This window comes from Pogona vitticeps, chromosome 7 (assembly GCF_051106095.1).
Source record: "Pogona vitticeps strain Pit_001003342236 chromosome 7, PviZW2.1, whole genome shotgun sequence".
NCBI classification, from domain to species: Eukaryota; Metazoa; Chordata; class Lepidosauria; order Squamata; family Agamidae; genus Pogona; species Pogona vitticeps.
Genome location: NC_135789.1, coordinates 14,854,225 through 14,868,465, shown reverse-complemented (window position 1 = coordinate 14,868,465; position 14,241 = coordinate 14,854,225). Strand labels below are relative to the sequence as shown.

The window sequence follows — 14,241 nt, the reverse complement described above, 5'->3', positions numbered from 1 at the left end:
TCGCCTTTTGTTTTGGGGGAGAAGAACTTAAGGACCGGTTAAATAATGGTGCAACCCCCCCCAAAAAAAAACCACCCTTTCAAAAGTCTCTCTGAAAAAGACACACTAAAATGTTAACTCCCTACATTCATGAAGTGCTTTCGCTTCTGCCTTTTATGGTTTAGTTTGTTTTTTTTTTTAATGTAATTTTAAGACCCGCAATTCACTCCCTGGTTGTTTGATTCCAGCATCGGCGATGGACTGTGCCCCCAGCTAATAAAGAGGCTGGAGAGATTCATAGCTTCTTGAAGAGGATCCCCTGAAACATAATCTGGATTATGGGTCCTCGCAAAATCAGGCGCAAACGAAATTAAATAGATGGGGTTGGACAAAGGGGATTTAAATGAGGCCAGTGGCATTAGAAAGACAGACGCAGAATGCCCAGAAACATCTGAGAAAGCCTCTAAACAGCCATCAGATATTGTTTGAAAGGAGCAAACAGAAAACAGGAGCTTGCCATGGCGGGGGTGGGGGGCAGATGCTGAGTTTGGAAGTAAGTAGCCCCATGTAACTGACTGCCTCTAATTAGTTACTTTGGAGTGTCCAACTTATAACAAAGCTACATCTTGAAAATTGCCTCACCACTGGGGTGCCGTTATTTAATCGGCGGAAGGAATGTTTGCTATTTTCCGATGGGAACAAATGACTTTATGTTTTCAACTCTAGGTAGAGCAGAGTCAAAGGAACTCAGGTTTCTAGTCCTCAAGGATACTGGAAGGTGTCTTGAGTTCAACTGGGTTCAACAGGCTCAACATTTTAACCTCTATAGCATGCCAGAAAGGTGATTCTGGCAATAGTGGCCCATTGAAAAGTAACCTTCACAAGGTCTGATAAGAGGGACACATTAAGAATATGAGTCACTAATTATACAACCTGCTGATTAGACAGGAAACCATAAAACCTGCACACCAGGAAGCTTTTAACTAAAGGCTCATTTGTTCCAAAGCATTTAACTAAAGGTGTGTTTGTTCCCAAAGCATTTAACTAAAGGCGCATTTGTTCCCAAAGCTTTTAATTAAAGGCACGTTTGTTCCCAAAGCATTTAACTAAAGGTGCATTTGTTCCTAAAGCTTTTAACTAAAGGCACATTTGTTCCCAAAGCTTTTAACTCAAGGCTCATTTGTTCCAAAGCATTTAACTAAAGGCACATTTGTTCCCAAAGATTTAACTAAAGGCTCATTTGTTCCCAAAGCTTTTACCTAAAGGTGCATTTGTTCTCAAATATATCCAAATAGATCTGTTATGCCCGAAGGATGAACCCCGATACTCTAGCTATATTTCTAAGGAGGGAGAGAGGTGGAAATTGGTACCAAAAATTGCTGATCATTTATCCAAAATAATAAGATGGCAGATACAGAAAGCCTCAGAACATCCTGGAAGCATCTTTTCCAGATAACCCAAAGCAAGTCGATGGAAAAGAGGAATGCATTCTAGAAAAATTGAGCTAGCATGGGAAGCCATTTGGGTGCCCGTTCCAAAATAACACCCCCCTCGCCGTCATTTACCTGTCGTGATAAAAAGACGGGATGGTCCGAAACCAGGAGAGGGCTGGGTGTTCGGAGAACCGGGTTCGCAAAAGGCTGGTTTCCTTTCTCTCTCTCCGCCTTTCCTCTCTGTCCGCATTTGCATTTTTTAAAAGCACCTTTTTTATCATCGTTCCTAAATCTGTGAAATAAATGACTGTCAAACGTGTATGATTCATTTTCCTCTGCCCCCACCCTTATTAATTTTTTTTAATAAACCAGGGTGACTCAGGAATATAATTGCTCATTGTTCACCATGTCCCCATGTTTTTTCCCCTTTTCCTCCCCCCCAAAGTGTCAAGGCAACCTTTCTATATCCTCTCTTGCGGCATCCATCAGCTGTCTTGACGTGGCCTGCGGAGGGCTCATTACGGTGATTATTTTTAATTTTTGCAAAGAAGGCAGGAGGAAGCCTGGAGGGAAACAGGGATGAAGTCCCCACTGGGTGTCTTCTTCTTTATATAGGGAGGGATTTTTTTTGTTTTTTGTTTTTTGCTTTTTATTTTCCATCCTCTATACAGAAAATGAAGAGCAAGGAAAAAACTTGAGGTGGAAAAGCTCGGGGAATAATGAAAATTAGGGGCTCAATAATGCTTTTATTGTAAAATATCTAAATCTGAGGTCCACAGATCATTCCTGGGGCCATAAATGTAAGGAATTCAAGGGGTCTTCTAAGGAAAACACAACTTATTTTTGCATAAAATAAATGGCATAGACCCTATTTGTACTTGTTTCTGTGCATTTCTCTGCAGAACAGACAGGCCGTTCAGAGTTTCGGCCCAGGCAACCCCTCCGCCTTTATTCTTGCAAATATAAACACCTTGTGTAGCTCCTTAAACCCGCTGCCACCCCAGCGAGGCAGGCACACACAACGCTCAATTAACTGCCACAATGTGAGAGGAGGTGTCCCCCGACAGATATATGGGCATTTGAAGCTAACGAGCAACCAGCGGGGAGAAGGAGGAAACCTGCTTTCATCAAGTAAGCCTGTTTGTAAACATTAATTGCTTTCCTCCAAACGAACCAGGAAGGCCGTGAACATCACTAGAACCAGGGGTTTAACGACCAGGATGAACTGGCCCAGGGCATGGTGTGAGAGAGGTCAGGAGGAGAATGGCTTTTAGGTGCTAGGACGCTGTAGTCCACAGCTGGTGAAGCTCAGCCCAGTCTCACCAGTGGCAGATCTTTCCCGACCTCTGGCTAAATTGACATGCAAACCCATTGAACAAATCTGGCTAGGTTTTCAACCCCTATTGCTGAGTTGCCCCTCCCCCGCCAGGCTACGGGTGCAAATCCTGATTCGCTCTCTCCTCGCACGCAAAGGCGAGAAGCGGTGACCGTCTTCCTGTCTTCTCCTGCAAGATGGTGGGATGTTTTCTGTCCACCTCGGTGAAGTTTCTGCATCGTTTTTTTCAACCGTCACGGGCTTTCCGAGCAAGATTTCATGGCATGCTTGGAAGCGACGCACTTGGACAGGAGGAGTTGGTGACGCCTATTTAATGGACGGAGGCCGTAGACGATTGGGTTTCTCATGTATTTGCTTGTCTCGCTTTATGTGCCGACACCCTTGGAGTATTTGCAGGGAGACGGAGTGAAGAGAGTGCACCCCTCACAGGAAAAGGCGAGCCACTGAAAAACTTTAATGAAGACCTTCCAAATTCATTGCACTGGAAAATCTGCCCCTGCCCGCCAGATTCCTCAGTCGCACCTCTTCCCCCTGAAAGGCAATCACAACATCCGCCTATCCCCCTGACACACACACACACACTCGCTCACTCACTCACTCACACCCCTGTGAATAATATTCCCCTGGCAGTTCTGGGGAAATACCAGTCTCTCTGTAAGGATTTTTCGGCTTCCAGGAAGCGCCGCGCCAAACCAGCCGCAACTCGAAGGCGAGGAGATGAGGAGGGAGAAGAAGCGCGCGGGGGGGGCCAGGCAGGCGACGGCCTTCAGTGCGACGCAGGTCTTGGCCCGAGTGGGCTCCAAATCGGGCCGCAGGGGCCAGTCCCAGGAACCAAGGATAAGGGGGGGGCTGGCTCCTTGCGAGAATGCCACACAATATCCTTGGCTATCCCGGTCTTGCTCACGCCCGCCGTTCACCCTGAGCTCTCCACGACTCCCCCAATCCACTGGTGGCTTCGCCCGAGATGGAAGAGGAGCCCAGGCCGGGCGGGAGGCGGATGATGAGCCTCATAGGATTTGCTCCGTGCTCGAGGCGGAAATGTCTAAGAGCCTCCAAGCGGCGTAGGGGTTGAGTTCATCGGGGTCTCGGCAGAGGGCCCAGACGTACAGCATCCGTAAGACTTTCCCCTGGAATGAGATCCCGGAGAGGCATTCAAAAGCTGCCCGGCGGGATGTCTGAACCGCTCCGGCTGAAAGCAAGGGCATGCATGAACCCTATTTCGAGAGCCTGGACCATCAAACACAAAGCAGGCTGGCAAAAGCACGTCCCTTCCAGGAAGAAGGAACTTCGGATCCTAGTCCTCAAGTCTCCATTCGGACTAGCAGAAAACCCACCCTGTTCTAGGCAGGGATTGCTTCTCTGAGATGGGAGGCAAGTGCATTTTCTCCTGAAAAGATCCAGTCTAAGTCCCTAGTCCTCATTGTTCTGAGTTTTAAGGAGAAACTTCGTGAGTGGTTTCATGGGCCCTGATTGGTCTTTCATGTAACCTGGGGAATCTTGAAAAAGAAAAATAACTTTTTGTGTTCTCGGCTACGTCTGGCGTGCTTTTGCCAACGACACGCCGTCAAATCAATTTAGGAACTTGAATTCAGCATCTTCACGGCTCCAGAGGAACACATTTATTGATTACATCTAAAACACATTTATCGATTAGGTCTAAAACATCCTCTCATGGGGCTTGGGGGCTGAACCTGCCTGTCCTTCAGGGGTAACCGAGCAGCCAAACCGCAGCATGTTTGGGTGGCTCCCTATGAGTTGCAGATAGCTCCTCTCCCCTGATTCTAAAATGCCAACATCTCCCTTTTGAGGCTCAGCGGCAGGCAGAAAAAGACTCTTAAGCTAAACGAGGCGGCTGCTTTGCTCAGGAGTAGACCTCTTGAATTGCAGAGAGAAGCTGGCCGGGAGGGAGACAGGCTTAAAGCCGACTCTCGGCCACCGCCTGGCCCAGAAGACCCTTTTCAAGACTGCGCGTCTGCTGACACTGGCGTTGTGATTTATTTAATGCATCTGAAATTTATTTAAGACCAGTTAAATGATTTAAGATCCCTCTGCTGCCAGTCTCGAAAATCTATCACCTGCCCAGCAATTAACCCATTTAATTAACTGATTTAATACCACGTCATGGATTAGAAACACTCCCACTGCTCGCAGGCATAATTAGAAACCTTTGTGCCTGGCTCGAAGGGACGACAGAAAGGAATAATAAAGCTAAAAGCAAAGCACACTTCTTCTATAGCACCCCATAGCCCTTCAAGCACTCTCTGGGGGGTTTACAAGTTAATTATGCAGGCTATACATTGCCCCATGTAGCGAGCTGGGTCCTCATTTTACCAACCCTGGAAGGATGGAAGGCTGAGTCAACCTTGAGCCGGCTACCTGGGATTGAACCACGGGTCGTGAGCACAGTTTTGGCTGGTAGTACTGCGTTTAACCACTGTGCCACGAGGCTCCTAATAATAATAACAACAACAATAATAAATAAGAGAAAGTGAAGGGGGGGGAAAGAGAAAGGAGCAAGTCCCTCCAGGTTTTACTTACCGGGTCTCCTTCTACCACCTCTCCTTTCTGGTTTTTAATCACCATGACCAACTGGGCTTGGAACGTGATGATTAACACCGGGCCCTGCTCCATCATCTTCCCCATCGCCAGCTGTAAAAACAAGACAGGACACGCCTAAGCTGCTAGTCCATCACACTATGATTTTGATTTGACTCTTTAAAGGACAGGCCCTATAGATTTTGTTAACTGAGCCGGTCCAACAGAAGACGAAAATAACGATGAGCCTTTTTCTGATTCTATAGCGACTTGAAGCTTCCTATCCAGACAGTGAGAGCTACTTACGTCAATATTATCTATGTCCAGAATCCGGGAGTGAAACTGGAGACCCATCGCTTTGGCTTGTTGAATCGGCTGCGCCAACTGGCTGTAAGTCTGGGAACAGAAAACGCAACTGTGTTAGCAGTGATTTCTCATGCCTCATCTGCGGTGCTCCAAGGATGAAATGTCATCAGGATGTTCCTTTCCTTTTTGCCCCTAAAAACTCAGTGGCCGTGAAAAGCATCTTGAACCCTATCAATAAATCGGGCTTCTAGTCCTCATGAAAGCACACTGGAAAAACCTGGGAACCATATGGGCTGAATTCTCAGGAGGAAGAAAGACGGCGGATAAGATCTGGGGGCTCGGAAAAGTTGCTGTTTCTTTTGGAGGCTGGCAAGGTTGACGGGAAGATTTGGGGGAAAGTCTCAAGATTTTGGGGTTCTCTCCCTATAATTTTCCATGACTCTCCATTAGAGGAAGCTATAGACTGTGCATGCAATGTGAGAGAATGCGCTCCCCATGGAGGCTTCACAGGCATCAGAAATTTGTTTTATTTCTGCCTTAAAACTGTACCCCCAAAGAACTTTGGGGTTTCAGCCTCTTCGCTTAGATTGAATGTCACAGACCTTGGCGACGTGTCTGACTTTAAGCACTATTCAACGATTTTAAATTTGCCGTATGACACCCTAAAACCCCAGGGATACAGGGTGAGAACCTCAATAAATCTAAACAAAACAAGAGAGACTTACTCCTTCGTAGCACCAGTCCTTGAGAATATCCAGGTCTCCAGAAATCATGGCCTGGAAGAAGTGAGAAGGATGTAAGAGAGGCCTGGAAGGAAAAAACAAGAAACCGGGCCTTCTTGGCGGTGGCCCCTCGGCTATGGAACACCCTCCCAACTGAAATTCGGCTGGTACCCTCGCTGGGCGTTTTCAAAAGCCATTTAAAAACTTGGCTCTTCAAGCAGGTCTTCCCTCCAGTCAATTAACTGATCTTTATTTTTCTTCCTTGAGTCATCTCATCTTGGTAATATGTTGTTTGGAATTAACTGCTATAACTGTGTCTTTGGCGATTTTTATACATGTCATATTATTGTGTTTTTATCCATGTAAGCCGCCCCGAGTAGGCATTGTCTAGGGGGACGGGGTAAAAATCTAATTAATAAAAAAATAAAAAAATAAAAAAATAAAAAACAAACAAACAAACAAACAAACAAACAAACAAACAAATAAATGTAAATGAAAAGAAAGAAAGAAAGAAATCCAGAAAACTGCCATAAGACTTTCATTTTTTAAAAAGTGTTACTGTGTTTTCCTATGTATTTAACTTACTTCCGTCTATTTACTTTGTTCAAGGCCACGGATGAAGCTCTTTTCCTTGGTACTGCCTGACTCTGAGAGAAATTTACACACTCGGTGGCGGCAAACAGGACACAGCCCCCCCAGAGAGAGCCTCATGAACTGAGGGAGGTTTTGAACCCAGGTCTCCTTAGCCCTAGTCTAATGTTATATAGGGCCCTGTGTCATATCGCAGGAAAGCTGAAGGGAGCAGGAGCCTTCCGTCCTAGCACCAGCTTCAGACACAGCCACATGATTCTCGTTTCCTCCCCAGATTTGTTGTTGTTTTTAATTAACTGTGGATGGCACACAGAGGGGACCCCCTCAGTGGTAGGACTGACTAAAGAGTCTTCCGAATCTCACCGGATCGTGTGGATCACACCCTAAGACAAACACATGCACACGGCCCCCCTCCCAGGAGGCAGACCATCCGCCCCCCTCCTCCCCAGACCGATGGGCTCCCTCCCTCGCTGGTCTTGCCTCCAGGATGTTCGGAATGATGTCCTCCTCGCACTGCTTCAGGAACCGGTCCTTGTCAAAGTTCGGGTCGACCCGGAGGATCTCGGTCAGAACCTCCGACATCTCCGTCTTGGAGAAGAGCCCGCCTGTCGGAACAAAGAGAAAGGAGGGCCCCGGTGGGAGATATGGAAAACAGACACCCACGTCGTCCTGTCTCGTGATCTTACAGCACCCAAAAAAGGGGGGGGGGAGATCATGCATTCAAACCGGACAGAGAAAAAGTAAGGCTTCTTCCCTCTTCCCTTTGCAAAGACGGCAGCTGCAGCTTCCCTACCCTAAAAGAAGCCGCAGCCACCATCTTTGCAAAGGGCAGCCAGTCTCCCTTTTTACACGCCCTGGCTGGAAAGGCCTGATGGAGACCTCAGCAGCAGCTATTAAAGTAAGGGGATGCCAGTGGGAGTGCGATGGGGGCTAAGGTAGGGAACAGAAGCGGGTGGGTGGCTGGCTGGCTGTGGGAGTGGCTGCCTATAGGCTTTTGATCAGCTGATCGGCGGCCGGTAGGTAGAATGGGCTTCTCTGCCGGACTTCTGTGCTGTTTGGTAAGCTCTCCTGGGGGGACCCAATTTGTGGGTGAATAACTCAGACATCCGATATCCAATCTTCACCAAAGTTGGCAGGCATGTTGGGGAAAGATATAGGAAGCTCCGTTGTGATTCTAGGACTCTCCAAGTACCTTGAGGAGCTTTCCTGGAGGGCAGTCTTCTTTGTAACTATATAACTCGAGGGTCCGTGATCCAATGTTCACCAGACTTTCAGAAGTTGGAGGAAAGCGTCTGAGGAAGCTTCCCTGCAAACGTGCTGTCTCTAGGTGGTTGGAGGGCCAGTGTTATAGCCCTTTAAAGTACAGATGAATCGACGGATCGATTCGTCAATGAATACTCACATATTTGTATTTGTTGATCCGTTAACCTTGATGAATAACGGATCAAAACGAATTGCCATTTTTTAAAAATTTGCCCCCACCTCTACTCCAAACCTCTGGCTTATGCAGGCAGAGGCCTCAAACTGTGAGTGATTCTGACAGCAGGAGATAAGAGGAAGGGCTTTTCCCGCAACTCTCCTAGTTAACCTATGGAACTTCCTGCCACATGATGGGAGGGCGGCGGAAAAGTGAGGCTAGTTAGAGTGAGGTTGAACTAGGACTAGGGTAACCTGTCTCCTTCTCAGGTGAAGAAGGGAAAGAGAGAAAAAAGAGCCAGGACTCACCTATAAAGTCCGTCACTTTATCCGTCAGGACCCGGGTGGCCCGGATGACGGCGTTGTCGCTCTCGTCGTATTTCATCTTCATTTCAAAGAACCCTGGACAGGAAGAGCAGAAGAGCTGTCTTTTTCCAGACCCCCCCCCCACCCTCATTACTTTGCAAGGGCCACCGTTCAAGGCCACCCTGAGAGAATTATATTCTACAGGGGAAGGAGAGAGAGAAGAGGGAGATGGACGGATGACTAGACTAGATGGGCAGGATATAAATATAACGAACAAATAAATAAATACAATAAACAGAGCGGCTATGCTTACGGTTAAAAACCACATTGTTGTCCTTGAATTCTTTCCACTGCTGGTACCACTTAGAGTCCTTGTGGATAACAACCCCCATCGCCTCTCTGGAAGGAAAAAAAACCCAAAGGATATTCTGTTCAGAGAAACGCCCCATGTTGTCCCGGAGGCTCTGCTATTTATTTACTTCCGTATTTCTTTGCTTTCTTTATAGGGTGGCCTTTCTCCCCATCAGGGGACCCAAGGCGGCTGGCTCACCATATTAAAAAAAAGAGAGAGAGCGAGAACTAAAAACCCTTAAAAACCAATGAAACGATACACTGACTAAAATACAACTGGATAACGGAAGCGAGTCACCATTAAAAAACTATCTTAACTTTTAAAAAAGGCCTTCGCAGACTCCGCTGTGATTGTTCAAAGCCTGCCTGAACAGGTGGGTTTTCAAGCTGTCAGAGGAAGGAGAAAAGGGAGGGGGGACCAGCCTGATTTCCCGAGAGACAGCATACAATACCCACCCCTCTGGCACCCCCAGGCCATGATCTGGAAAGCACCAGGCTGAGAGAGCACCAGAGGTAGGGTCCCCCCTCGGCAACACTTGGAAATTGCTGCCAGAAAGCTGCACCTTCCTTGCAGAATTAACTAAGGTTCCAAGGAAAACTCAGTTTTAAAGAGAAACCACAGAAGGTGTCTTCAAGGGAAGGGAGGCCACCTTCCCGAGAGGCTGCCTTTCCATCCACCCCATTATTCTAAGAGCCCCAACACTCACTCATTGGCTTCGAAGATCTTCTCTTCCTTCAGCCTCTCTCCGGCAAACTCTGTCCGCTTCCGAAGCCGCTCCGGCCGCTTGTAAGGCCCCATCTGGCTCAAGACGCTCTCATCAATCTCTTTCCGGACCGTCTCTACGCCCTACAAGGGGAAGGAGCCTGTTATCCTTCATATTAAGAGAGAAAAATCAATTAAAGGGACCAAGTAGGGAGCAGAAAACCACCATGGAGCAGGATCGCCGCCTGCTGGTGGCAGGTGTGTATTACAAGGAGAAACCTCCATCAAATGATGGGATAAGACTGCCATTGAGTTCTCCCTTTAACCCTCCAGTGGTTTTGGCCTTCTGATCCCCGACCCCTGACCCCTGGCCATGCCAGCTGGAATATTTGGAAGCTGCATTTTCCGAACACAGCCAGCTGCGGCACCCAATTGTCAGGCGGAGGGGCGATCAGACCCCTCAGCCCTACACTTTTCAGGGCAACTCTCCGGAGAAGACCAGCAAGGGAGTCTTTACCTGAGAAATGGCCTTAAACGCCGCCGTCCGGCCCAGCTTCTCTCCTCCTCTGGACACCGACTCGGCCGACTGCTTTGCCGTTTTGGCAGCTTCTTCCACGCCTTCCCTGATCTTCCGGCCGAGATCGCTCTTGCTGACTTCATCCAGGCTCTGCAGCGGGAAGGGGAGAGAAGGATCCATGGAACATACGCACATGCGTATTTATTATGATTTATTTGACTCACACCTTGGCACTCTCCCACGGATTCCAGGGTTAAAAAACATGGGGAAAGGAATTTTTTAAAATATGTCTTCAGAGATATGTTTACCTCCTTGACGGTGCCCGTCAATTCTCCTAATTTCTTTTTAAGGACTTCGGAAGTCTTAACGGTCTCAGACTCGATGGTTTTCTGCAAGCCAGGGAAGAGCAGAACACATTTGGAGAAACCAAACTCTCCAGCACTTGAAAGTTTGTGCAAAAAGCAGATAAGGACATTGGTAATAATAACTATCCTATTTTCCTGCCTCTGAATGATCATCCATTTTCAATACACCATATCTGTGATTAAACCTATCATTATCAATGATAATTTTATACTCTACTGCGTAAGATCATTCAAAACAATTCAAATGTATTTGCTCCCACTCTGTACAATGTATTATTCATGTATTTAACATATACTCCCCCCTCCCCCCGGTTACTCCTTAAAAGGCAGTTTACAACATTAAAAGGGCAACATTTAAAGGCTAAAGTCAATAAATATACAAATATTTTCAAAGAATTAAACAAGTATTATAAAAATTGTAAATAAAATCAATATTAAAACACCAAAGCACAACAGTCCATTTTAAAAACCCTCTCCGACCATTAAGGAAAAGACTGTCAGAAGAAGAAGGTATTTGCCTGCTGGTGGAAGAACAGTAAAAACGGGGCCAGCCCAGGCCCTCCCCTGGGTCCCCACCAAACAGACCTGTGAAGATGGTGGGACTGAGAGAAAGGCCTCCCCTGGTGATCTTAACACCCGAGCTGGCTTATAACAGGAGATACGAAGCCCTAAACAGCCACCCAGTAGCTTACAACCAGCACTTTCAGTTGCGCCCAGAAACAGCCAACCTGCCAGGTAGACCAGGACAGTTTATTATCCCTTCCGCTTAAGACAAGACGTTTATTTTTAGAAGAAAGGATCCAAAGCTTACATATTTCCGTCGTGCTTCCTGGAGGGCCTCCGACTCTTCCAGTTTTTTCGCCTCGTCTCGGAACTTTTTAATGCTTTCTTTCATCTCTTTATTTTTTGCCAACTCTTGCTTGATGTTGTCCACAAAGCCAGATATAAAACCTTTCCTCCCTCCAGAGGAATAACATCTAGACTAAAGAAAAGGGGGATGTTACACTTGGCGGACCTTTTTCTGCCTTGTGGGAAAGTTTTACTGAGTTAAAAAAATGTCTTGGATCTTAAAATATGTCTGTCTTTTCCACCCAGCTCTGGTTTGAGGATTTGGGGCTTCTCATTTAATAGGTTTAAATGAAATTCCTTGAATTGTTAATAGGTTTAAATAAAGCACCCTTGAATTGTTCTGAGCCTTTTACGTGAAAAGGGAAAAGTTGTTACTACAGACGCCGCACAAAAGGAAGAATGGACAAGGAGGGAAGAGGAAAAACAAAGATTATAGGAGGATCATTCATTCCACCAACTGTATGATGTAGTATGTTCCACTCCACTCAAGGCAGAGCAGAGATCTGTTCTTCTGCACAACAGAAGGCAGGATAAGCTGAGAGGGGGTGTCTAATCGGCCCAGAGCCCATTCAAAGCTCAAGAAGCAGAACCGGGATCTCATGCATCCCATGCGCCAGCCCTTACACTCTGGGGCGCCTTCATGCCGCCTCATCCCGGGGGGAAAAGGGAGGTGCTCTCCTCTCTCCCCGGCCCCTCAGGCGATGTCTTTTTCTCAAACCGTTAAAAACAACCTAAACATCCCGAACTCTAGAGCCAGTGCTTTAGAAGGAAATGCAGGCTTCCTTCATCTCCAGCTCCACTGCTACCAACTACTAATAACAATAACAACAACGACAACAAAACAACAACAACAACGATGATGATGATGCAGAATCCCTTTCTCTCCTCCCCTCCATAAACGCACCTGATATAGCTGTAAAGACGGTCTGTCGATCCGATAGGTAAGGAGAGCGTCCCGAATGGGTCCTGAGCCCTGCCTGGATAGGAGCCACACGTTCCGAAGGCATTTCTAGGGTGGGAAAGAAGGAAAGAGAGAGAGAGGTCCTTGTCTGAATGTAACGCAGACTCTTTTTTTTTTTTTTAACCAGGCCACCTCGCAGAAGGTCCGGTGGGAAATAAAAGAACCCATGGAAAGGCCACCCAAAGGAAAAGTTGAAGCTCCCGGAGAACAGGGCCAGCCAATAAGGGGAAGAGCGCAGGCAAGCACTCTGCACATGAGCAGAGGCTGCTTCCTCCTTTTCTCACAGGGCTCCAGGATGGATTTAATTCCCTGGGAAAAGGAGGGAAGCGCTCCGCCCAGGCTCAGAGGCACCCTCGCCACCCTCAGGGCTCAAGCCGTTCAGAACAGAAAAAAAGGACATATGCGGGGGGAGGGAAAACCTGAGGGGACCGCCAAGGAGGCGCTCTGCACACGCTCAGGGGGGCCCTTCTCCTCTGGGGCCAAATTTCTCAAAGGTGTGGGGGGAGAGAAAAATGGGAAGGTCTTAAACCCTTAAAAGAAAAGGAGGGCCTTCGTGGTTGGGGGAAAGCACTCTGCACATGGACAGGGGCGCCCTTCCCCCAACGAAGGGGGGAGACACACAGGCGCACTCTGCCCATGACCAGGAGACCTTTTCCTTCCTCTCAAGAGAAGGGGGTTCACCCCCCTCCCATCCTCTCCCCCTCCACCTGCTCACCCGGCAGCCCCACAGCGTGACCGCCGCCATCTTTCCCCGCGCGACCTTTCCGCCGGCGGAGGAATTAAAAAGAAAAAGGGGGCGCTTCCTGATGACGTCACATGCGCTTTGAGAGACTGCTGTGACGTCGAGACCCCACCTCTTGGCTTCAAACTGGGCTCCTCCCATCCTCCCTCCCGCTGGGTCCTAAAGTCTGTCGGATTCCTTCCCCCCCCCCCAGGATGGAAGGGAGAAACGAAAACGATTCCACCGTTTGTAAAAGTTACTTTTCCTCCCCCTGCCAGGACAGAATGGCCTGTTCTTCTACGAGGACTCCCAGAATCCCCCCAGTAGGGTTGTGCTCTCCTCCACGTGGCCTAATTCTTGGGACTGCCAACATCCGGCTGTACCCACCATGGCCAAGGGATCATGGGATTTGTAGTCTCTCACACACACACACAGGGTGAAGGAACTGCCCAAGCTTTGGCCGACAGCTGCAAGGCCTGCTCTTATGACCTCTAAAGAGGAACTCTGCGGCAAAGCACCAGGCCTTTCAAATGGGAGCGGGCCTCCAAGGAGATCCACCACCGCCCCACTTTTGGCACGCTCACTCGCACCCAGAACTCCACTTTCTGGCAACTTATTTGTTCCACCAGAAGTTGCCTCACCCATGAGCTCCACAGAGAGGGGCAAGAAGGCCAGTCTCTGCCCCAAGGAACTTACAGGCCCTACAGGCTGGGGCTGCCCACATGCAATGTTGCCTCCCTCTCACCCCCTTGCCTTCAGCCACCACCCTCCTCACCCACCTTTGCCGGAGATAAAAAGCTTGCCATGGCCGTCTGCCCTCCGTGACAGAGCTGAGTGGAACCTCCACGTTCAAGGAGTGACTACCTCCGAGCAGTGGCTCTTGGAACGCATGTGGAGGGAAGTGGCAGACAGAGAGCCCCTCTCTCAAGAGCTGAGGAACCGGCGTCCCTCACGGGGCTGCCAGGTGATGCCAGGAGGACCACCCTCTCCCCTCCCCACCCTGAAGCCTTGGCACCTAACCGTTTGGTGAGACGACAATTTCATGAGCGAGGAGATGCAATTAAGAAACGCTTTCAGACCCAAACGAGAGACCTTGAGGGCCCTGAACGAACATTTCTTTCTTCCTGGACCTGGTGGCCCCCTTTGTGAG

General features: G+C 48.3%; 1 protein-coding gene across 5 annotated transcripts; it reads right to left on the bottom strand.

Moving 5' to 3' along the window:
• Positions 1-1,588: 1,588 nt before the first annotated feature.
• On the bottom strand, positions 1,589-13,864 carry TIMM44 (translocase of inner mitochondrial membrane 44). Of its 5 annotated transcripts, none has more exons than XR_013538152.1 (13): positions 13,086-13,864; positions 12,314-12,418; positions 11,372-11,542; positions 10,504-10,584; positions 10,196-10,345; positions 9,683-9,822; positions 8,938-9,023; positions 8,628-8,720; positions 7,383-7,507; positions 6,315-6,396; positions 5,590-5,679; positions 5,287-5,397; positions 1,589-1,704 (listed from the first exon to the last, which is right to left on the bottom strand). XR_013538152.1 is itself a non-coding variant. In XM_078379518.1 (13 exons), the coding sequence occupies exons 1-13, from the start codon at positions 13,251-13,253 to the stop codon at positions 3,791-3,793; spliced, it is 1,518 nt and encodes a 505-aa protein (XP_078235644.1). In that variant the 5' UTR covers positions 13,254-13,861; the 3' UTR covers positions 3,183-3,790. The 5 variants fall into 5 exon arrangements, 3 of the variants coding, with proteins under 3 accessions (XP_078235644.1, XP_078235645.1, XP_020636513.3); XR_013538151.1 differs by lacking the exon at positions 1,589-1,704 and adding an exon at positions 3,183-3,875 and having other exon boundaries at positions 13,086-13,863; XM_078379518.1 differs by lacking the exon at positions 1,589-1,704 and adding an exon at positions 3,183-3,937 and having other exon boundaries at positions 6,315-6,365; positions 13,086-13,861.
• Between the last annotated feature and the right edge of the window lie 377 nt (positions 13,865-14,241).

What these genes read in the sequence shown, in the direction of transcription:
- TIMM44 (XM_078379518.1), bottom strand. Translation starts at nt 13,253, where the DNA reads ATGGGAGGAGCCCAGTTTGAAGCCAAGAGGTGGGGTCTCGACGTCACA. An exon ending in TAAAGTGACGGACTTTATAG is followed by an intron (nt 7,508 to 8,627) that starts GTGAGTCCTGGC and finishes TTGTTCCGACAG; the next exon opens with GCGGGCTCTTCTCCAAGACG. An exon ending in TGGACATAGATAATATTGAC is followed by an intron (nt 5,398 to 5,589) that starts GTAAGTAGCTCT and finishes TTGTTTTTACAG; the next exon opens with CTGGCGATGGGGAAGATGAT.